The 18004-nt window shown below is 37.8% G+C and overlaps 1 protein-coding gene across 1 annotated transcript; it reads right to left on the bottom strand.

Annotated features, from left to right (window-relative positions):
- Nucleotides 1-94: 94 nt before the first annotated feature.
- Nucleotides 95-17970, bottom strand: SAMM50 (SAMM50 sorting and assembly machinery component). The gene is made up of 15 exons (XM_083821321.1): nucleotides 17813-17970; nucleotides 16051-16161; nucleotides 14374-14475; nucleotides 13217-13304; nucleotides 11763-11869; nucleotides 9550-9680; nucleotides 9249-9336; nucleotides 8627-8755; nucleotides 7830-7901; nucleotides 6621-6707; nucleotides 4102-4172; nucleotides 3242-3309; nucleotides 2404-2550; nucleotides 1128-1269; nucleotides 95-305 (listed from the first exon to the last, which is right to left on the bottom strand). The coding sequence occupies exons 1-15, from the start codon at nucleotides 17831-17833 to the stop codon at nucleotides 260-262; spliced, it is 1410 nt and encodes a 469-aa protein (XP_083677447.1). The 5' UTR covers nucleotides 17834-17970; the 3' UTR covers nucleotides 95-259.
- Between the last annotated feature and the right edge of the window lie 34 nt (nucleotides 17971-18004).

Consider the following 18004-nt stretch of genomic DNA (forward strand, 5'->3'; position numbering starts at 1 on the left):
AGAAACTGCTACTAAGTAAAAACTATAAATTAAAATAGCTAGAATCTTACGAACATTCTCCCATCTTTGATAAGAATCAGAGGTACAATGAACCTTCAGAGCATAATTCTTTTAATATAGTTTCTTGTGGAGTATGAGGTAAATCACTCAAATGTGTATCAGTATTTAAAGAAAAAAATAGACCATATCGAGCTATATTATAGTCTTAATTTCAATTACAGAGCTCAACTTCATATTACTGATGTAAATCATTTCCATATTATAGGAATCTGATTCCTGCTCCAAACTGAACACCATCACATATCCTGAAAAGACACAAATAATAAACAACATAAGTGATTTATAGCGTACTGATGAAATTAAAATTAATTCTCCTTACCCACAGATTTCCAAGGCTTTCAGTCCCTGGAAAGTTACAGTTCAAACTTCAGCTGACAAAGGCTCTTTTAAATAAATGCTTTGCCAATCTGTCATCCATATGGAGCACTTACATTTGTAAAATAAAGCCCATAATTTTCAAATTGCTGTTATTTGTTCACATTTCACATGAATGACAAGTAGAAACATAATCTGATTCCTGTACAAAACAGAGTTTCTCCTACAGTATTCATGGTACTTCACAGGCAAGAGCAGCCCCAATTAAGCTTTTCTATTACATAGCTTAATATTTGCTTGGTGTAGGATAATTGGTTGCTAACAAATTAATTTGTTCTCCCTTTCTCTTTATCTATACAGTTACACTTGCGTTCATTTTTCAAGCAAAGACGTTGACCTTGCTATTTATCTAATCATTTGTTTTTGGAAGGCTTAGGAAAATCCCATGAGCTGTTTGAGTGATCATTTCCCCTAAAGAAATTAAACCTGCTACATAGCTATTCATACTTTTCAACACCTACTCTCAAGTTAAATGAACTCTAAAACCTGATATAAACAGGTTTAAGCTAAGAAGTATTGTCAAACCAACATAAATATAACCAGCTGAAAGAAAAGAGCATCAAGTACTGAAAACAATCTCTAAACTGTCACTGAATAAACAAAAGACAGCAGTTCTCTCTGCCAAAACCATACAGAAGTGCAGTCACTTTTAAAACTAGTTACCATTAAAGAAATTGGTGTAAAAAACAAACCTGTCACCAGACTGTACTCCCATGGGGAAACAGTAATTAAGTTCCAATCTAGCAATGTTTCCAAGTCGGAGCACTATTCCAGCACCATAAGACCATCGGATATACTCTGCCAGCTTCTGCAGATGAGCTCTGGGACCATCACCTGAAAGCAAAAGACCAGCAGAACAAGAATCAAAGTAGATTGCCAAGATGTTCAAAGACAAGCTGGAATGCCAGAGCTAGAAAACAGACTACATGGGAGCACCTCCTGCAGATTACAAATGTATTAGCCATGAATCTTGTAAATGCCAAGTAGTTTGGACTCAAACTACCCACTTCTAAGATTCTGTTTGAGCTTCCTTTCCCACCACAGGGCACTTACTTGCATGAATCCAGAAATGAGTACTAAAACTGAACTAAAAGTCTTTAGCATATCTCTGCTAGTTCTAAAGCTGATTCATTTTTTTCACTGCATAAAGTACAATCCTCCCACATGGATGCCATCTCTCTTCATCAAGCAAAGGAAACTATATCAAATATCACAATATCCCTGTACTGGGATAGAGTTAATTTTCTTCATAGCAGCCCATACAGGTATTATGGTGCTATGTTTTGGATTTGTAACCACTACAGCGTTGATAACACATTGATGTTTCAGCTATTACTGAACATTACTTACGCAGTACCAAGGCCTTCTCCATATCTCACTCTGTCATTCCCCCCCTAGCAAATAGGTGGGCAATGGATGAGAAGCAGAGGGAAAGCACCTGGGACAGCTGACCAAAACCGACTGAAGGGATATTCCGTACCATGTAACATCACTCTCAGTAATAAAACTAGGCTGAAGTTTGCCCAGTGTTACTGTTGTTTGGGGGCCTAGCTGGGCATCAAAGAAAAATCCCTTTAACTACCATACCTCGTTCTATCCTCTAATGCAACCACTTTTTATTTAGTCCACCCCCAAAAACATGAGAGTATCACTGTAACATCACTTTCCAGTCTCCTTTTAGAATGTTATAAAATAGCAGGCATGAATCAACTACCCCACACTAGTTTATGAACACCACCAATTCACAGATTCTGCTGTTGCCATCCTAGCTCTCTTTCATATTAAGTTGTGCTATGATTTATGCAAGGAGTAAAAAAAACAAAAACAAAAACACTGGCAATCTGTCAAACATACAAGTTAACAGCAACAGCTTTTTGACAGCCTCCAAAATATGGGTAGTAAACAAATTGCTTTTGAATAAATACTCATAACAGTTCTCTTCTACTTTACAAGTCTACTGAGTTTTACCATAGTTAAGATTGCAGAGGTTTCCAGCATTGAGGAAGAAATGTGTTCGGAAAAGGTCTCCAAAACCTCCCCGACCAGGCCGGAAAGGTAGAGGAGTGTACAGATGCAAGCCTCCAGCCCAGTAGGCATCTCCTCCCAAGTAATCACCTATTTATGGAAATGCAGAAATCAAAGCATTTACTGTGGAATACACGAAAAGACCCAGCTCTTAAAGGTACATCCCCGAGTTGTTCTTAAAGGAAGGTACATCCCCGAGTTGTTCTTAAAGGAAGGTACATCCCCGAGTTGTTCTTAAAGGAAGGTACATCCCCGAGTTGTTCTTAAAGGAAGGTACATCCCCGAGTTGTTCTTAAAGGAAGGTACATCCCCGAGTTGTTCTTAAAGGAAGGTACATCCCCGAGTTGTTCTTAAAGGAAGGTACATCCCCGAGTTGTTCTTAAAGGAAGGGGGAGGAAGGAAGGGGGAAGAGCGAGCTCTGGCACCTACTTGATTTATTTTAGGAAAAAAATATGCTCTGGTGAAATTCCCTTTAAGAAACATTAGAAAATGGTGTGTATTTTTTATACACAAAAAGTCAGTACAAAGAGAACAAATGTAACAGTAACCTATGCAAGTACAAACACAGGCTTGGTTTATAGAAGTAACTATGTCTTAACTAAGAGCTACTGGGCTTTTTTCCATTGAAAACTAATATATAATGACAGATCAAAGACCTAACAAGTCCTGAAAGGGAGCAATTATTCTAAAGCTATGAAAAGCTAAAGGATAGAATTTATGTCTTTGTTACATGGTAATATTTTCAGTATTGTTAGAAGAGTGGGATATAAATGTTTCAGACCTTCATTCTGGGGTCCAATGCTGTACATACTGAAGCCTCGCACACTTGTTGGTCCACCAAGGTAAAACCTAGTGAATACAGTCAGATTTAGTTTAATGCTTTACTTGTAAGGGTGTATTTGAAACTATCTACTCATACTTTTAACATTGCTTTTCAGAGTTACAGGTGACCTTATAAAAAGCATTGTAAAGTGCATTTAAAGAAATAAAAGAAATTATATAAAAATCAAAATACTGATACATTTAGCAAAAATTTCAAACTAAATCAAGTATTAGACATCAAAACTAGTTTTCCATCATTCACAAAGACGAAAATGGAAGGTACCCCAGTACTGAAGAATCGGAACCCTGAATCTCAGTCTGTTGTAAGAATTTTGATAGAAATACTCTAGTTAAGATCCATTACATGCAAAGTTAACACAACTGACGTTTAGCACTTCTTGTAAATAAATTTAAGTCTAAATGCTTTCTGCTAGTGGAGATGTTGGAGGTGTTGGAGGGCAAAATTAGAAGTAAAGCTATAATGTAACTTGACTTTTTAGGTAAAGATACCTACAGTGTTAACTATGCCCAATATGAAATTTTGGAAATGGTAAATACTCGTTTGCAATTGCAAACATTGGCAGACAGAGCTACTACTTAGCAAATTATAAATTTATCCCTCCCCAATATGAATATGAAAAACAGAAGACTTGTTTTGATTATTAACATGCAACTAAAGCAAATTTTAAGTTTATTTTATTATCCTCAAAATCAGAGCTACTTCTGCTTCTCTCTTCTGCTTTACCCTTTTTCATACATTACCTGGGTTGATTGCAAGAAATTAAGAAACATTTAGAATGAACAAACAAACAAACTTGCCTATCAGCTATACTGGATGGCTTGTCTCCAATAGGTACTAGCACTCCACCCCAAAGTGATGCCGAAAAAACCTTTGGAAGAAAAAAAAAAGAATTATTTATTTTTTAACACATACATTTTAGTTTCCCTAAAAACGGTATTAGTAAATTTCCATTGCTTAGTGAAGGCAGAGCTCCCATTAGTCTTACAGAAAGTTACAAATGATCATAGTGCGTGCATGGATATCACACCTTCAATAACTGTATTTTCAGGAAACTCTTGATCGTTGCTGCCCTCTTTCTACGCTATACAGTGCTACATCTTGAAGTAGGACTTTTAAAACCAAGTGCTACTTTCACAATAGCTAAGGGAACGCTCATGCAGCTCCTACTTACTTACAAATTTTCATGCCTTGAAATAAGACAACACCTGTTGACATAAATTACTCCTGGCAATGTTAAACCTGTAGAAGCAAATAGCTACCAGTAAAGTACAATTATTACCTGCCTGTAAATTAGCCTTGTAAGTAAATGAAACTATCTTCCATAACTCACTATGTTGACATACATTCCATATACATAATTACTGCTTATTTATCTAGTTCTTGGGAGCCAGACACTCTGACAAACACATTTAATCGTTTGCCTCTTGTCTGTGTACAAAGTAGAAGTACTACTACCAAATGGTGAGATCTATTGGTAATACCAAGGCTACAGGTATTGGATAATTCCCCTGGTCTACACACCACTCCTGCTATGTTCTGCCCTGAGAGTCCCAGACACCTCCCCTGTCATAAGCACATGTGAACTCATCATGAGGTACAAACACATCTCGTTACACAGCACATGCAAAGGCCAGTTGTACCCAAGTCCACACTCATGGACAATGGATTACAGAAAATTATGTACACCTTATGACGAGATTTGCTTCACTTTCATTCACAGTGTAGCCATATTAGTAGCCATGGGAAAGAACAAAATCCTTTTTATGTAGCCAAGAAGTCATTGAATTACTTCATAGTAGGATATCCTGTCTTGATCAGCTGAAGGTCAGCAAATATATATAAAATGATTAGAAGTACACATCAGGCAATGCCCTTTCTTCCATCACATGAAAGGTGCGCATATAATGATGTGATAAGAAAAGGGTATAGCAAATTGCCCTAAAATGCCCTTTCATGTTGGTCTCACTGATAATTCATAAAACTGCATTGCACAGAGTCTACTCCGAATAAAAGCATGGAAGAGCAGACCAACAGTTCCTTACAGCACTGGTTGATAAATATGCACACTACAGAAGTAGCTTTGAGTTTTTCAGTTTTAGTGTTGGCATGACGTTAACATCTTACCAGGCTCCTAAAATTTCTTCATTATTCAAATATTTCTTAAAATGCTATTAAGAGGCAAAGATTGTCTCAACATTTTTTTTTTTTTTTATCATCCTGGGGTAGAAATTATTGTTAGTTCTGCTTTTAAATATTCACAAAGGAAATTGCTCTGTTAATTCCACACCCAGTTATCAGGAACATACTGCATAATCTCCATGTGATAAAGAACATCTTTTTATATACAGACGGAAATATATCTAGGACATAGTGAAATTCTTATTTCAGTAAATAGAAAAACACCCATTTCAGCCTAATATTATGTCTATACTGTTAAAGCTGCCCGGGACTTAAGACCTCTACGTTCTCACAAGAAACTAGAATACAAAAAGCGTGAACTTGATGTAGAATCCAGTGTAGTTTCCTCTCAAGAGAACCTGGTTGGTGTCCACAAGAACTGCTCTGCCAATCTAATCAAGACATCGCAAGGGGGGATGATACAGGAATTTGCTTCAGAACTGCACAATGACTCCAAACCGAAGAACTAATATAGATACCAGACCATAAAATGTGCTCTGCCTACAGGGTGGCAGACTGGAGTCTAACACAGACTTCTTACACTTCCATGTATTTTTCTTATTGAAACTTCAATCGTTCATTGTACATAAATACAAAGAAGTTCAAAACGTTGTGGTTCATGCTTAGTGTTGTAGTGAAATCAGTTTTCCCACTATTTCCCAATAATTTTACATAGAAGAAACAATTACCATATAATATACACTATGTTTCCAGAATTAGTAGGCATATATTCATAATTTATGATGACAAAAGGCAACTAAATCAAGATTAGCCAGACTACATATAAGCAGGTAAAAAAGACAGAACAAAGGCTGTAGTTCAGTTTTTCAAAGATCACTCTAACGAATGATTACAGAAAACAGACATGCCCAGCATTCCCTCTGAAAGGAATATAGTTTCTACTGTTAGCTGTCAGACAAGCCCTTTACAAACTGTCCACTTCTCACGACTGTACATGGTTATAACAGGTTAAAAATAAAAGTATTTCATTTCCAAAAATACAAATCAAAGTATCAACACCATCAATCTTTAACTTTCATCATATTTTTCTAATCCATGGTGAAAAATCATCATAAGACACTGATTCAATAACCTCATTTGTTAATTCAATTAATAAGATATCTTTTTAAAAAATTACCGAATCCCAGAGAAGTTGCTTATTCAACTGAAATTCAAAATCTTCTTTCAGAAATCTCACATCTCCACCTGTATAGCCAGCCAGCTCCTGCAAAGACAGAAATTTAAAGTTGTAAAGGGTATTATGTGTTTCTTCCAACACAAATGCATCATGCCTGCATCATCATAAGCAGTGTTTTCTGAATAAGAAACACAGACATTGGATATTGAGACACCTGAGTTTTGGAGCAATGAAAAAACATGCATAACCCTCAGAACTTTTTCTTTCCCGCAAATACTGTACAAGGCTATTGCTTTCTAAACCATTTCCATAAATGAGGACACAAGAGAATAGAGCTTGAAAATTCAGCACCTGAAATCAAACCTCATTTTATTTACCTAGGACCTGAGATTTCATATGCACTAAAACAGGACTGAAAAACCAAAGACAAATGACTGACCAACGCTAGCTGAATAGAATAAGTGACTGAAGCAGCGTTACAGGCAGCACGCAACAATATGCTAACTAAATCCTGAATTATAACCACCTTTCTTACTCAATCAGAATAGTTCACTGCTGCTTACAGAACAGCAGCACTTCTAGTTCCAATGGCATTTCAAAGCAGGCTGCTTCTGAAACACTCCAGAAGTTAATGCTTCTAGAAGCATTAACCCATACAGCAGAAAAGGCAGCTTTCCTAAAAGCTCTAAACATAACAAGAGTAAAAACCATTTTGTGTGTTAAAATGATACATGTGTATATGCCTTTGAGAGTTATTTTTACCCTATCTGTCAATTTTAATTCTAAGATTTGCAAACTTTGTAAGTAGCAATATGACCACAGTCTGGTAGTTTTGCAATGCAGTGACAGGAAACAGGAGACTAATATCTGCCATTGAGTGTAGAAACCGTCAGTGATAATGCATCTCAGCTAATAAATAATTTAGTGCTAATGGCAAGAAATGAGCTGCATTGTTTTACCAATGGTATACAAATGAAAATTTGCTTCCATTAAAAAAAAAAATATGATTTTTTAAGAAGTAACTACTAGCCTTCACTGTATCCTAGTCAATTTACAATTAATTTAACTCTACTAGCCTTCACTGTATCCTAGTCAATTTACAATTAATTTAACTTTAGGCATTTTTTAATACGAACGGTAGTTAGATAAAATAGGAGTTACTCAAACACACATAAAATATCCAATTATGTATAAATGATTTAATACTACCTGATTAATTTTCAGCAAAGCACCTCGTTTTGGCAAGATTGTAGAGTTCCGGGAATCGATTACCATGGCATGCTGAAAAGAATCAACTGATTATTTTTCATTTCTCTTATCTATTGAATACCACAGAGTGACGCTATTATTTTCAAACAAAACCTGTGCACATAGTGGAAGACAACCACAGCTCCAGCTAAGGCTTGTGTAGCTCCATGGATTTGGAAACAATATTCCTACAGAATAACTTCGTTTTGACTTTAGAGGCCACATCATATGTATTTATAACTTTTGGTCATGGTAAACATCAGAAATATGGCAACAACGCTTCAGTGTGTATCACAAACTATTTGCAGTTACCGTCACAAAATTCATCTCCTACAATGTGACCTACAGATCAAAGATGACAAGCAAACAAAAATTGCTTGTATTTAGAAACAGCAGAACAATATTCAGAAACAGCAGTACAACCATAGGATGAAGAACATTACTGATCCTGTCTTCTGCAAAGTAAGATAATACTGCAAAAATAGATGACAGATGACAAGGAGGTTCTCTTGTACAGCCTCGAAGAAAGAATGGGCCAGCCTATGTAACAGTTAAAATGCAACAGTCATTTTTTCAAAGTGTTTTCTCTTTGGACCTCCTGGATGACTCTGTGTGAATGACCAAGCATGGCAGAAGACATCTGAAATAAAACATACTACCTACTAGGAAATAAGACAAAAAGCTCCTTTGCAATCATTCAAAAATATGAGATTATTCACAATAACACATGCCACGTTTAAAATGGGTAAAAGCCTTACAGAGAGGGAAGATTTAAGAGAATGTCCACTTTCTTCTCGAACGGAGAAGGATGCTGTTCTACCAAGGCAGCCAAGCTCTCTCCACACACCCTCCCACTTCAGTGTGTGACTGGTCTTCCAGATTGGAAACTACAAAAAAAAAAAAGGCAATTTTGCTATAAAATTAAAATAAACATCTCTCTCTCTCAAGTCTTATTTATACATGAGTCTATGCTTTTTCTTTCCAAACTTCTCGTATCAGAGAGAAATAATTTTTCACGTGGGAATAATTCTGCTCCAACCAAGAGAGTTTGAAAAAAAATATCTTGAACTGGATTGAGTGAGACAACCACTTGCCTTTCTAAAATGCTGCTTTAAACATTAAAAATGTGAAGAAAAACACATTGGGCATTTTTATATGGCGAAAAAAAAATTACATTCTAAGAAAGACTTACAATGTATTACCTCTGCCATTTTAAAATTATTGACATCTTTTAAATAATGACAAATTTGCCCTGTGCACAAGTGTTTCAGTCACTTTTCACAAAGTAAAGCAAATATTTGCAACATATTTGCAAATATTTGCGAGCTGAATTAAATGTAAATGAAGCATGTATTCCACAAATGCCTCTGCTACACTTACATTAAGTTCTGTTGATATTCCTCTATCAGTTTCACGAAGAGAGCTCCAAGGGAACTGTCCAGTTACTTTATACAGGTTAACTGAAAAACTGAAACAACATTACTGGTAGATTTGAAACTACTTAAGTAGATGGAGTTTCACATCATCACAAAAAAAATTAAGAAACCAGATCTACTACATTACTTAAAGACTAACAGACCCTCAGCAAAGGAATAATTTTAGTTATTACTCAATGAAATATCTTGATAATTGTTTTATATTTCTTCATTAAAAAAGAAATACTTAGAAATGCATTCCCTACTTTCTTTCAAAGTTTCCAGGCTGTGGTTTGAAGAATGACAGGCCATATGAAGTTTCCTTTGTTCCATATGAGAACTGGAAGGTTACCTTTTCTGCACGCCCAAAGAGATTGGGGAACTTGAGCCCAAGTACCTACATAAATTAAAAAAAAAAAAAAAAAAAAAAAAACATTACATAGTTAACAGTTCGCTAAGTTGTGTCTTAATCATATGCTGAAGGTATGCACATCTACCCTAAGAATGAGAAATAAAGGCATTAAAAAATACTTGTAACTGAATGTGTTCTCGTAAATTAGGTTTCTCTTTGCACTGGCAGCAGCCATCGCAGTAGCACAAGTTAATTTAGTATCATCATCCAATTTTTAGTGCTGTCCAATACCTGCTGACATAATCTGCATTCTCACTGTATCATCAGTACTGCTATTATTTCAAGCAAAATTTCCCAGCCAGTCTGGAAGCACGGGATAACAAATATTTGGCAACTGCAGAGTTTCCAGCTGATCATCAGGAAAACTACCTGTCAGGTAGGATTCACTGGTACCACATCAGTAAGCCGATGGAAAATCATCAATACAGAGCCACTCCCTGGTATTTTTGTTTTGAGAAACAAAATATTTTTGCAATCAGTCCTGACAGCAGCACAATGTACCATCACAATTTTCCACAAACTATAGTTAAATATTTTCTTGTTCAGACAAAAATTCCCTGTATCCTATTCACAGTACTTGGCCCTTTGGCAGAAATGATGGAACAAGTTTCCCCCAATCGCAGATACATCCGGGATTGTTCTGTTGTGTGTGCTATTTTAAAATAACTATAAAAAGACAAAGTCGATCAGGTTTTTAAAGCTAACAGCTATTGAAAGCATCTGAACTTTGTGATGGTGGCTACTATGCAATTATCCAACCAGAAACCACTAATCCAAAGGGCTATTAGTGCAAAATATTATATCAACAGACTTCAGATGAATTTAAGGGATTAGAATAGATGTCAAATCAATTTAACTCTTAAAGAAACTATCTCTGCTGCCACAACTAGTGTATACATGAACATGCTTTTATATTATTCAAGTGTTTTACTTCTCTGTAACAAATAAAAATTAAATTGATAGGGAAGCTAAGTGAAAAAAGAGAAACCAAGGTAGTTTTCAGACTGTTTTCAAATTGCACTAGAACCGAGCATTGGGTTTATGTGGCAAGGTTGTCATAGCAAGGGGGCTGCAGGGGTGGTCTCACCAAGAGAAGACCAGGAGCTGCCCCAAGTCAGGTAAGAGCCAGTTCCAGTAGAATTCTGTACCAATTTCGTTCAGACCATGGTATCCTGGGCATTGATCTCAGTGGCAGAACTGCATAACCGTTTCTCAGTTCACTTGGTTACTATTTGCCCTGCACTCACAAAACACCATTACCTGACTTGTGCAGTATCTTATCCAGGTTAAAAATACCCCTAAGAAGAAAAGGATGAGTCCCCTGATCTGGCTTATCTAGCAGGCCCAAGAAGAGCTGCACTGTGCACATGAGAAGGCACAACAGGTGCAGGAATGAGCACATGAAAGCAGGATCTACTTAAACTAGCGCCACTGTTAAAGCCATGTTAACAGAACAACAGAATGTCTGTTACTTTTTGTGTCAGTTGGTAAATATTTCTCACACCGTATTTTAATCTGATGCATTCTTAAGTGAATAAAATGGAAATAAGTTCCACGGTTTATAATGGTCGTGGAAAAGCCTAGCATTCTGCAACCCAGAATAACTGCTACTGAGCTAAAATAAGTGAAAAATTAGAACAATTTTTAAGTCAAACCTAAAGCACTCTGATTGAGAAGAAAAAACATTTAAATAATTCTCATAGAAGCTAGATGCCAAACTGCTTAATGGTTTCTTTAGTAGATAAAGCATCTTAAATACTATCAATAAATAACCGAAGTAATTTTAAGAATTAAAAGAAATAACATACTGAGGTGGAATAACTAATTTGTGTTTATACGAAGTTCTTTCCTCATGTGAAACAGGCTTTTGCTGAGTGAAAGCCTGACTAATACAAAGGCTCTTTACAGACAAAAGTCTGACAAAGCCTTAGTAAAGCTGGATCAAGAAAATAATTTGGCTTGGATCAAGTCCTCGCTTATTTAATCATCAAATTCCTTGCTAGGTTTGAAGCTTGAAAGTAAGAGGAATATCAAAAGGAATCAATAAATACTTGAAATGATCCATACCATACTGCCTTCGTTGTTGCCAACCATAGTGTTATAGCTTCCAGTTAGTCTTCTTAATTCTGTTACCTCAAAGGTTACATCTAAACCATTCGGAAGGGCATCATCTCCTAAATAAATAAAAAGCATCATCTCTAGAGGGCTACTTAAAAAAACCAACCAACTAAAAAACCAAACCCACAGACATAAGATTACTTGATTTTTTTTTTTTTTGAAAACTGGTTGAATTGAACAATAATAAAACCCCTACATTACAAAGATAAACAGCTCGAGGAAAAGATGGTGAAGGGTCTATAAGGCAAGATGTATGAGGAAGAGAAGCAGTCACAGTACCAAGCCTGCCAGAGTTCAAGAGGCGTTTGGACAACGCTCTCAGACATGGGGTCTGATTTGATTTTTGGGTGGTCCTGCGTGGAGCCAGGAGTTGGACTCAGTGATCCTTGTGGGTCCCTTCCAACTGAGGATATTCTATGATTCTGAGATGTTGTTTGGATGTGCATTCAGAATTTCATTCATTCAAAGCGTGTCTGGCTCTAATCATCCACATGCTAATTTAATAATGAATTAGCAAGATTTATTACCTAGCCACTAAAAACAAAGCCATACACAAATTCTTATGTTACAAGAAATAGAAATTAAAGTGGTCCAGACATGTCAAGAATAATGCTGTCAACTAGAGCAGAGCTCCCAGCACTTTGTGGCTAAGTGCTGGACAACAGAAGCTATCCAGTTCCCTCAGGACTCTGGCTGAGGCAGCTGTTCAAAAAACACAGCTGTCAGGGGTACCTAATTCTGCTTGAAGCAACTGGGACAGCAGCCCATCACTAACCGCCTGTGCAACTGCACTGCATTTCCTTCTCAATAATGCCACTTTGTTCTGCTGAAAAGAACACTGAGGTTGCAAAGCAATTACAAGACTGGACATGCCAAATGAGCCTTATTGAGCAACCTGCACACACTCAGCTGCCCCATATGTGTAAGACCATTTTTAATTACAAGCATTGATACAATTACTAGTATGTCCATTAAGTACAACAAATGTGTTGATATAATATCACTTAAGTGAGATTAATACATGGAAGTACAGGAGGTACTTTCAAGCTTTTCCTCAAGCATTTATCCTTCCTCTGAAAATTTGCATTAAGGGACGTGTACTGTAATTATTTCAGTGCTTGAAATTCACTCATTTTTGCATATATACAAGTAATAATCATACGCATATATGCAGCCACAGGCAAATGCATCTTTTTCATGCAGATATCGGATGTAGGCACATACATCCTCATACATAGCACACCTACACGTATACCTAAAATATACAAAGCTCTCTCATATACCTTTGTAAGTTATATACACAAAAAATGCCTGACCTATAGCACAGGGAAATGTACATTATAAGTATGTGTGTGTCTATGTGTGTATGAAAAAAAGGTGAGAATTAATGAGGCAATACATACCTTGACAGGTATCAATCAGAACCTCTACCTGTCTAAAAATTCCTAGACGAAGCAACTTTTCACGAGCTTCATGTGATTTTCTCATTACCTACAGGATGAGATAAGTAGCTCAGTCTTTCAGCTTACTAAAATAACTAGTATAAAACAAGATGCTGCTAAGTCACGCAATATTCACAGATTTTGTATACACAGATATATACATATATGTATGTGCCTTCAAAATAATCACAACCCACTTTAACATTCAAATCTATCAAGCAATTAAACCCAGAGCATCTGGCTTAATTTCCTACCTAGCTTGCGATTGTTAGAATGCTTAAACCTATTATTCAAATTGGTTTCAGTACTTAAATCTTACACATCTATTTACTGGACCCATGCTTTTCACAAAAAAAAAAAACAAAACAAACATATACTAATCTATTAAAATCTAGACCAGCTTACACGTAAAGACTTGATGACTCCTCTGCACTTCTTATAGTACTAAAAGGAAACATGTCTAAATTAAAAGTTGGCATGCACACTTCATCCATAATTTCACACACATACTCTTTTTCTGCCCCAACTGGAGATAAATCCCAGTGAATCTCATGATGAATTCAGCTGCATAATCAAGCACTACACGGGGACATATACTCAGAAAATACACACAAAACAAGAATTTTGTCTTCATGGTGTACTTGACCTGCACAGCCAGAGCAAGATAATTTACTGCCAGCTGCACTCCAGAAGGAATCACCACCTAGAAGTGCAAGGACACACAGCCTAACTTACGCTTTCATCCATTGTGGAGACTGCCACTGGTCGTTTTTACTGAGCTCCAGTAACTTTTCTTAAGCAAATTAATTGAAAATGTCCTGTACACAGTTAGCAATTCTCAAACAGGAATGGTAAAGCTGAAAATATGCGATCACTGTTTGCCATCTCTCAATGCCTTTGAGCTCAACACATCAGAAAATACAGTATCTGCCAGTATTGCACATACTGGACTGCACATTCCAGACGAACTGGAAGTTCGTCTTCCGTATGACAAGTTTAGAATCATCACAAAACTTGGCAAAGTTGCATCACATCTGAGGAGAGTAGCCCAATGCAGGAAGACAGAAAACCATAACCTGAATTTTTAAATACGAGGTGTTATTCACTATAGTACTTACATCAATGAGATTTTTAGCCTTAAAAACGTCAGAGATTTCATACATGATAATGTCATCTTTGGTCCTTCCAAGTCCATCGAAGTGTACATGCTGAACAACCACCTAAACGTAACAGATGTTGAAATACAAATACTGAGCTTGCATCTAACAATGAGCATCAAAAACAGCTATACATAAAAAACTGTTTTTTTTGTTTTAAGTGAAAATAAATCCAGAAGATTCCTAGGTTAATTACTGCTAGCCTACATCATGAGAAATCAGTGCTATCTACGTTACTGGAAAACCATTCCTTTGACAAGAAAAGTAAAGAGAAAAAACTCGAATACCAAATCTAATACTGTTTAGAGCAGAAGAGACAGTAGTGGAGTATTGCTGCTGGGGTTTCTTAACTGTTAGATGGTGAAATAAGTCACCACAGAAATCATATTAACATATTTAGACACTTAAGGCAAAGCATGTTGTTAGCTGTAGTTAGCCATTTCTTGTATCAGCTACACATAAGGAAAAAAAATGAAACAAAACCCACCTCAAATCATATATATTTAAACTATTAAAATTCTTACTACCACTGGAGCTTTGTAGTTTAAAGTGCATATTAATATCACAGCATTATCTCTTTTCTTAAAAATATTCATCTTTCTGTTTCATCATCTGAGACCACTTTATGTTAAAAATCACAACAGATTCCAGGTTAGCTGATGCAATAACTGTAGTGCATTTGTATTTCCCTTATTTTTCCAATCTTTTCAGTGTATTATAATTTTAGGGATAACTACCAAAAAACTCTGCAAATGCTTCATGTATTTGTAATGAATAAGATAGCAGAATAAGAACAACCTACCATTACTGCAAATGTATAATAATTAAATTAATAACAATATTAATTAAATAAATTATAAAATTATTAATTAGTGATTATAAATATTAATTAAATTATTATAATAATTTAATTAAAACTTAATATTAATTGAAAACCTATCAGAATAAATATGTAATAAACAAAACAAAATAATAATTAAAAAAAATTATTACCAAGCCTCTAGGGGGAATAACTCAGAACTGAATAAGGAAAAGAAAAATTATATAGAAACTACGATGATGCATGACATCTCTTCCCACTAGTATGGTTAAAACTATTATGGGCCAAAGCAGACATGCTCTTACATATGAAATAAAAAGCAAAACAGAACAGAAAAACATCTTTTGCTGAAGTTAGTATTTACCATCGTGACATAATTCACACAGTGGCAGTTTACCCAAACATGGCTAAACATAAAATGATTAAGGTTGGAAAAGACCTCCAAGATCATCTGGTCCCAACCACCCCCCTACCACCAATATCCCCCACTAAACTATGCCCCTAATACTGCACTCAAGCAGATTAAGGACTGTTACATAGTTTGCTGCTAAACAGTTTTGCAGGGCAGAAATCTCTTACGAAAGAAGGGAGAAATCAGCATCTGGAAACAGGTCTATTAGCTCAAAGCTTAATAATAATCCCTGTGGCAAGTTAAAAAAGGACAGAAACTAGAGAACAACAGATTAAATTTACAGTACTAAATTTAATTCTTTCACGTCTCACATCACAGTTTAGAAAATTCCCTCAGGAAAAACATGCAAGTGCACTAAGACATTTCTGTTAAGAAAAAAACATCAGGATGTTGACGTGGTACTTACATTTTTGTTTTCAAGAATTTCCTGCTTGGTTTCAGGTTCAACTTCAACCAGCTCAGCTTCCTCTCCCAAGGCACCAAAGTCTGGCCCACTCATTGGAAGGGGCTCCAAACTCTGAAAGCATACAAGACAGCTCCATTTAATATAGTCCATGATTTGCAAGTTGTCTTCTGAAAAGAAAAATGATGGTTCCTGACCCTGTGTTCATCAGGTCACCGGGGGGGGGGGGGGGGGGGGGGGGGGGGGGGGCGCAAAAAAGCTAAACAGAACAACTAAAGTGAGGGGAATTACCAGCACGCTTGTTAACTACATGCTTGTTGACAATTTTAGTGAAAGCTAAATAGCTTCCATGATTTATCAAAATAATACTGCCCTCTTCCAAGAATAACCTTATCTTTAGAGCATGCATCCTGTGTTAAATATGAACTCTACCATTTTTTTGTTGTTGTTTTGTTATTATTTTAAAATAAGCAAGCCAACACTTAGCTTGGGTTTTTGGGAGCGAGAGGTGTGTTCAGTGCGCTACTTTGCTTCACGTACATTTCTACATACTTTTGTATTTTAATGTCTTTTAAAAGCATCCTTCTGAGTAGTGTTTGAGAACCTCTGGCCCCATCCATCAGAGCTCTTCAGGTGAGTGTTGTAATCAAAATGTTTTGCAATACAATATGGCTTTATTTACTATACTTGAAAGAGTCCTAAAGTAATAAGACTCTTAACAGAAGACAATGGAATCGAGCAAGAGTGAATATAGGTTTACCTGCAAAAGCAGAAGTCAGGATTGGGTAACTTTGTAAATACACTTTTAGTCTTAAGTCACTAATACAGTACTTACTGCGTTATTTAAGGATTGCTGGAATAGCAAATTCCTGTTACACACCAGAAACAAGTTAAATAAACAGAGTCCTTTCTTGCTCCCGATAGCTCTAAGGCAAACATGGAATGCTCTGCATCGACATGATACTGAATAACAATTGACAGGTGAATGTGAAACCAAAAATATGAGAAAAGTATCAAAATATAACTTAAGTCATGGTAATGAGGTTCAGCAGGGCCAAGTGCAAGGTGCTGCACCTAGGTCGGGGCAATCCCACACATGAGCACAGACTGAGAGAACAACTCATTGACTCATTGAGAGCAGCCCTGTGGAGAGGACTTGGGGGTTCTGGTGGGCCAAAAGCTCGGCATGAGCCAGCAGTGCATGCTTGCAGCCCAGAAGGCCAACTGCATCCTGGTCTGTAGCAACAGAGGGGTGGCCAGATACAGGTCGAGGAAGGGGATTGTCGCCCTCTGCTCTGCCTTGTGAGGCCCCACTTGGAGTGCCGCAGCCAGCTCTGGGGCCCCCAGCAACAGAAGCATGTAGACCTCTTAGAGCGGGTCCAGAGGAGAGCCACAAAGACGCGCAAAGGGCTGAAGCACCTCTGATTTGGGACTACAACCGCAGTTACCCACGTCGCGGCTGCAGGCGCCTCCAGGTCGGCTCCCTGGGGCCGCGTTAGGGGAAAGACAGCTGGGCCGCTCCGCGGGGCCGCTGACTGCCCCAAGGTCAGCGCCGGCAGCCCCCGGCCGGGACAGGCCTCCCCCATGTCCCCATGCCCCCGGAGCGAACCCGACCGCCCCCGGCACTCAGCCCGCGGGTGCCGCCGCTCGGACCCGCCCGAAAGTCGCCGAAGGGAGAAGTTGGTGGCGGCGGCGAGGCCGCCCTCCCGCGGTCCTTGCCCTCCCGCGGTCCTTGCCCTCCCGGTGCCCGCGGCACGGCCCCTACCCGGGCGTATACGGTGCCCATGGCGGCGGCAGCGGCGGCAGGATTCGCGGCGGTGACCTTTGGTACTCAACGGCGCGGCGCGTGGGCGGCCATAACAGGCGGCACCGCCCCGGCCCTCATTGGGTGGTGGGGGGGAAGCGGCGGGGTGGAGCCGGCAGCGCACGGATGTCGGGAAATGGCGGCGCTCGGCGC

Source organism: Anser anser (assembly GCF_964211835.1).
Source record: "Anser anser genome assembly, chromosome: 1".
NCBI lineage: Eukaryota > Metazoa > Chordata > Aves > Anseriformes > Anatidae > Anser > Anser anser.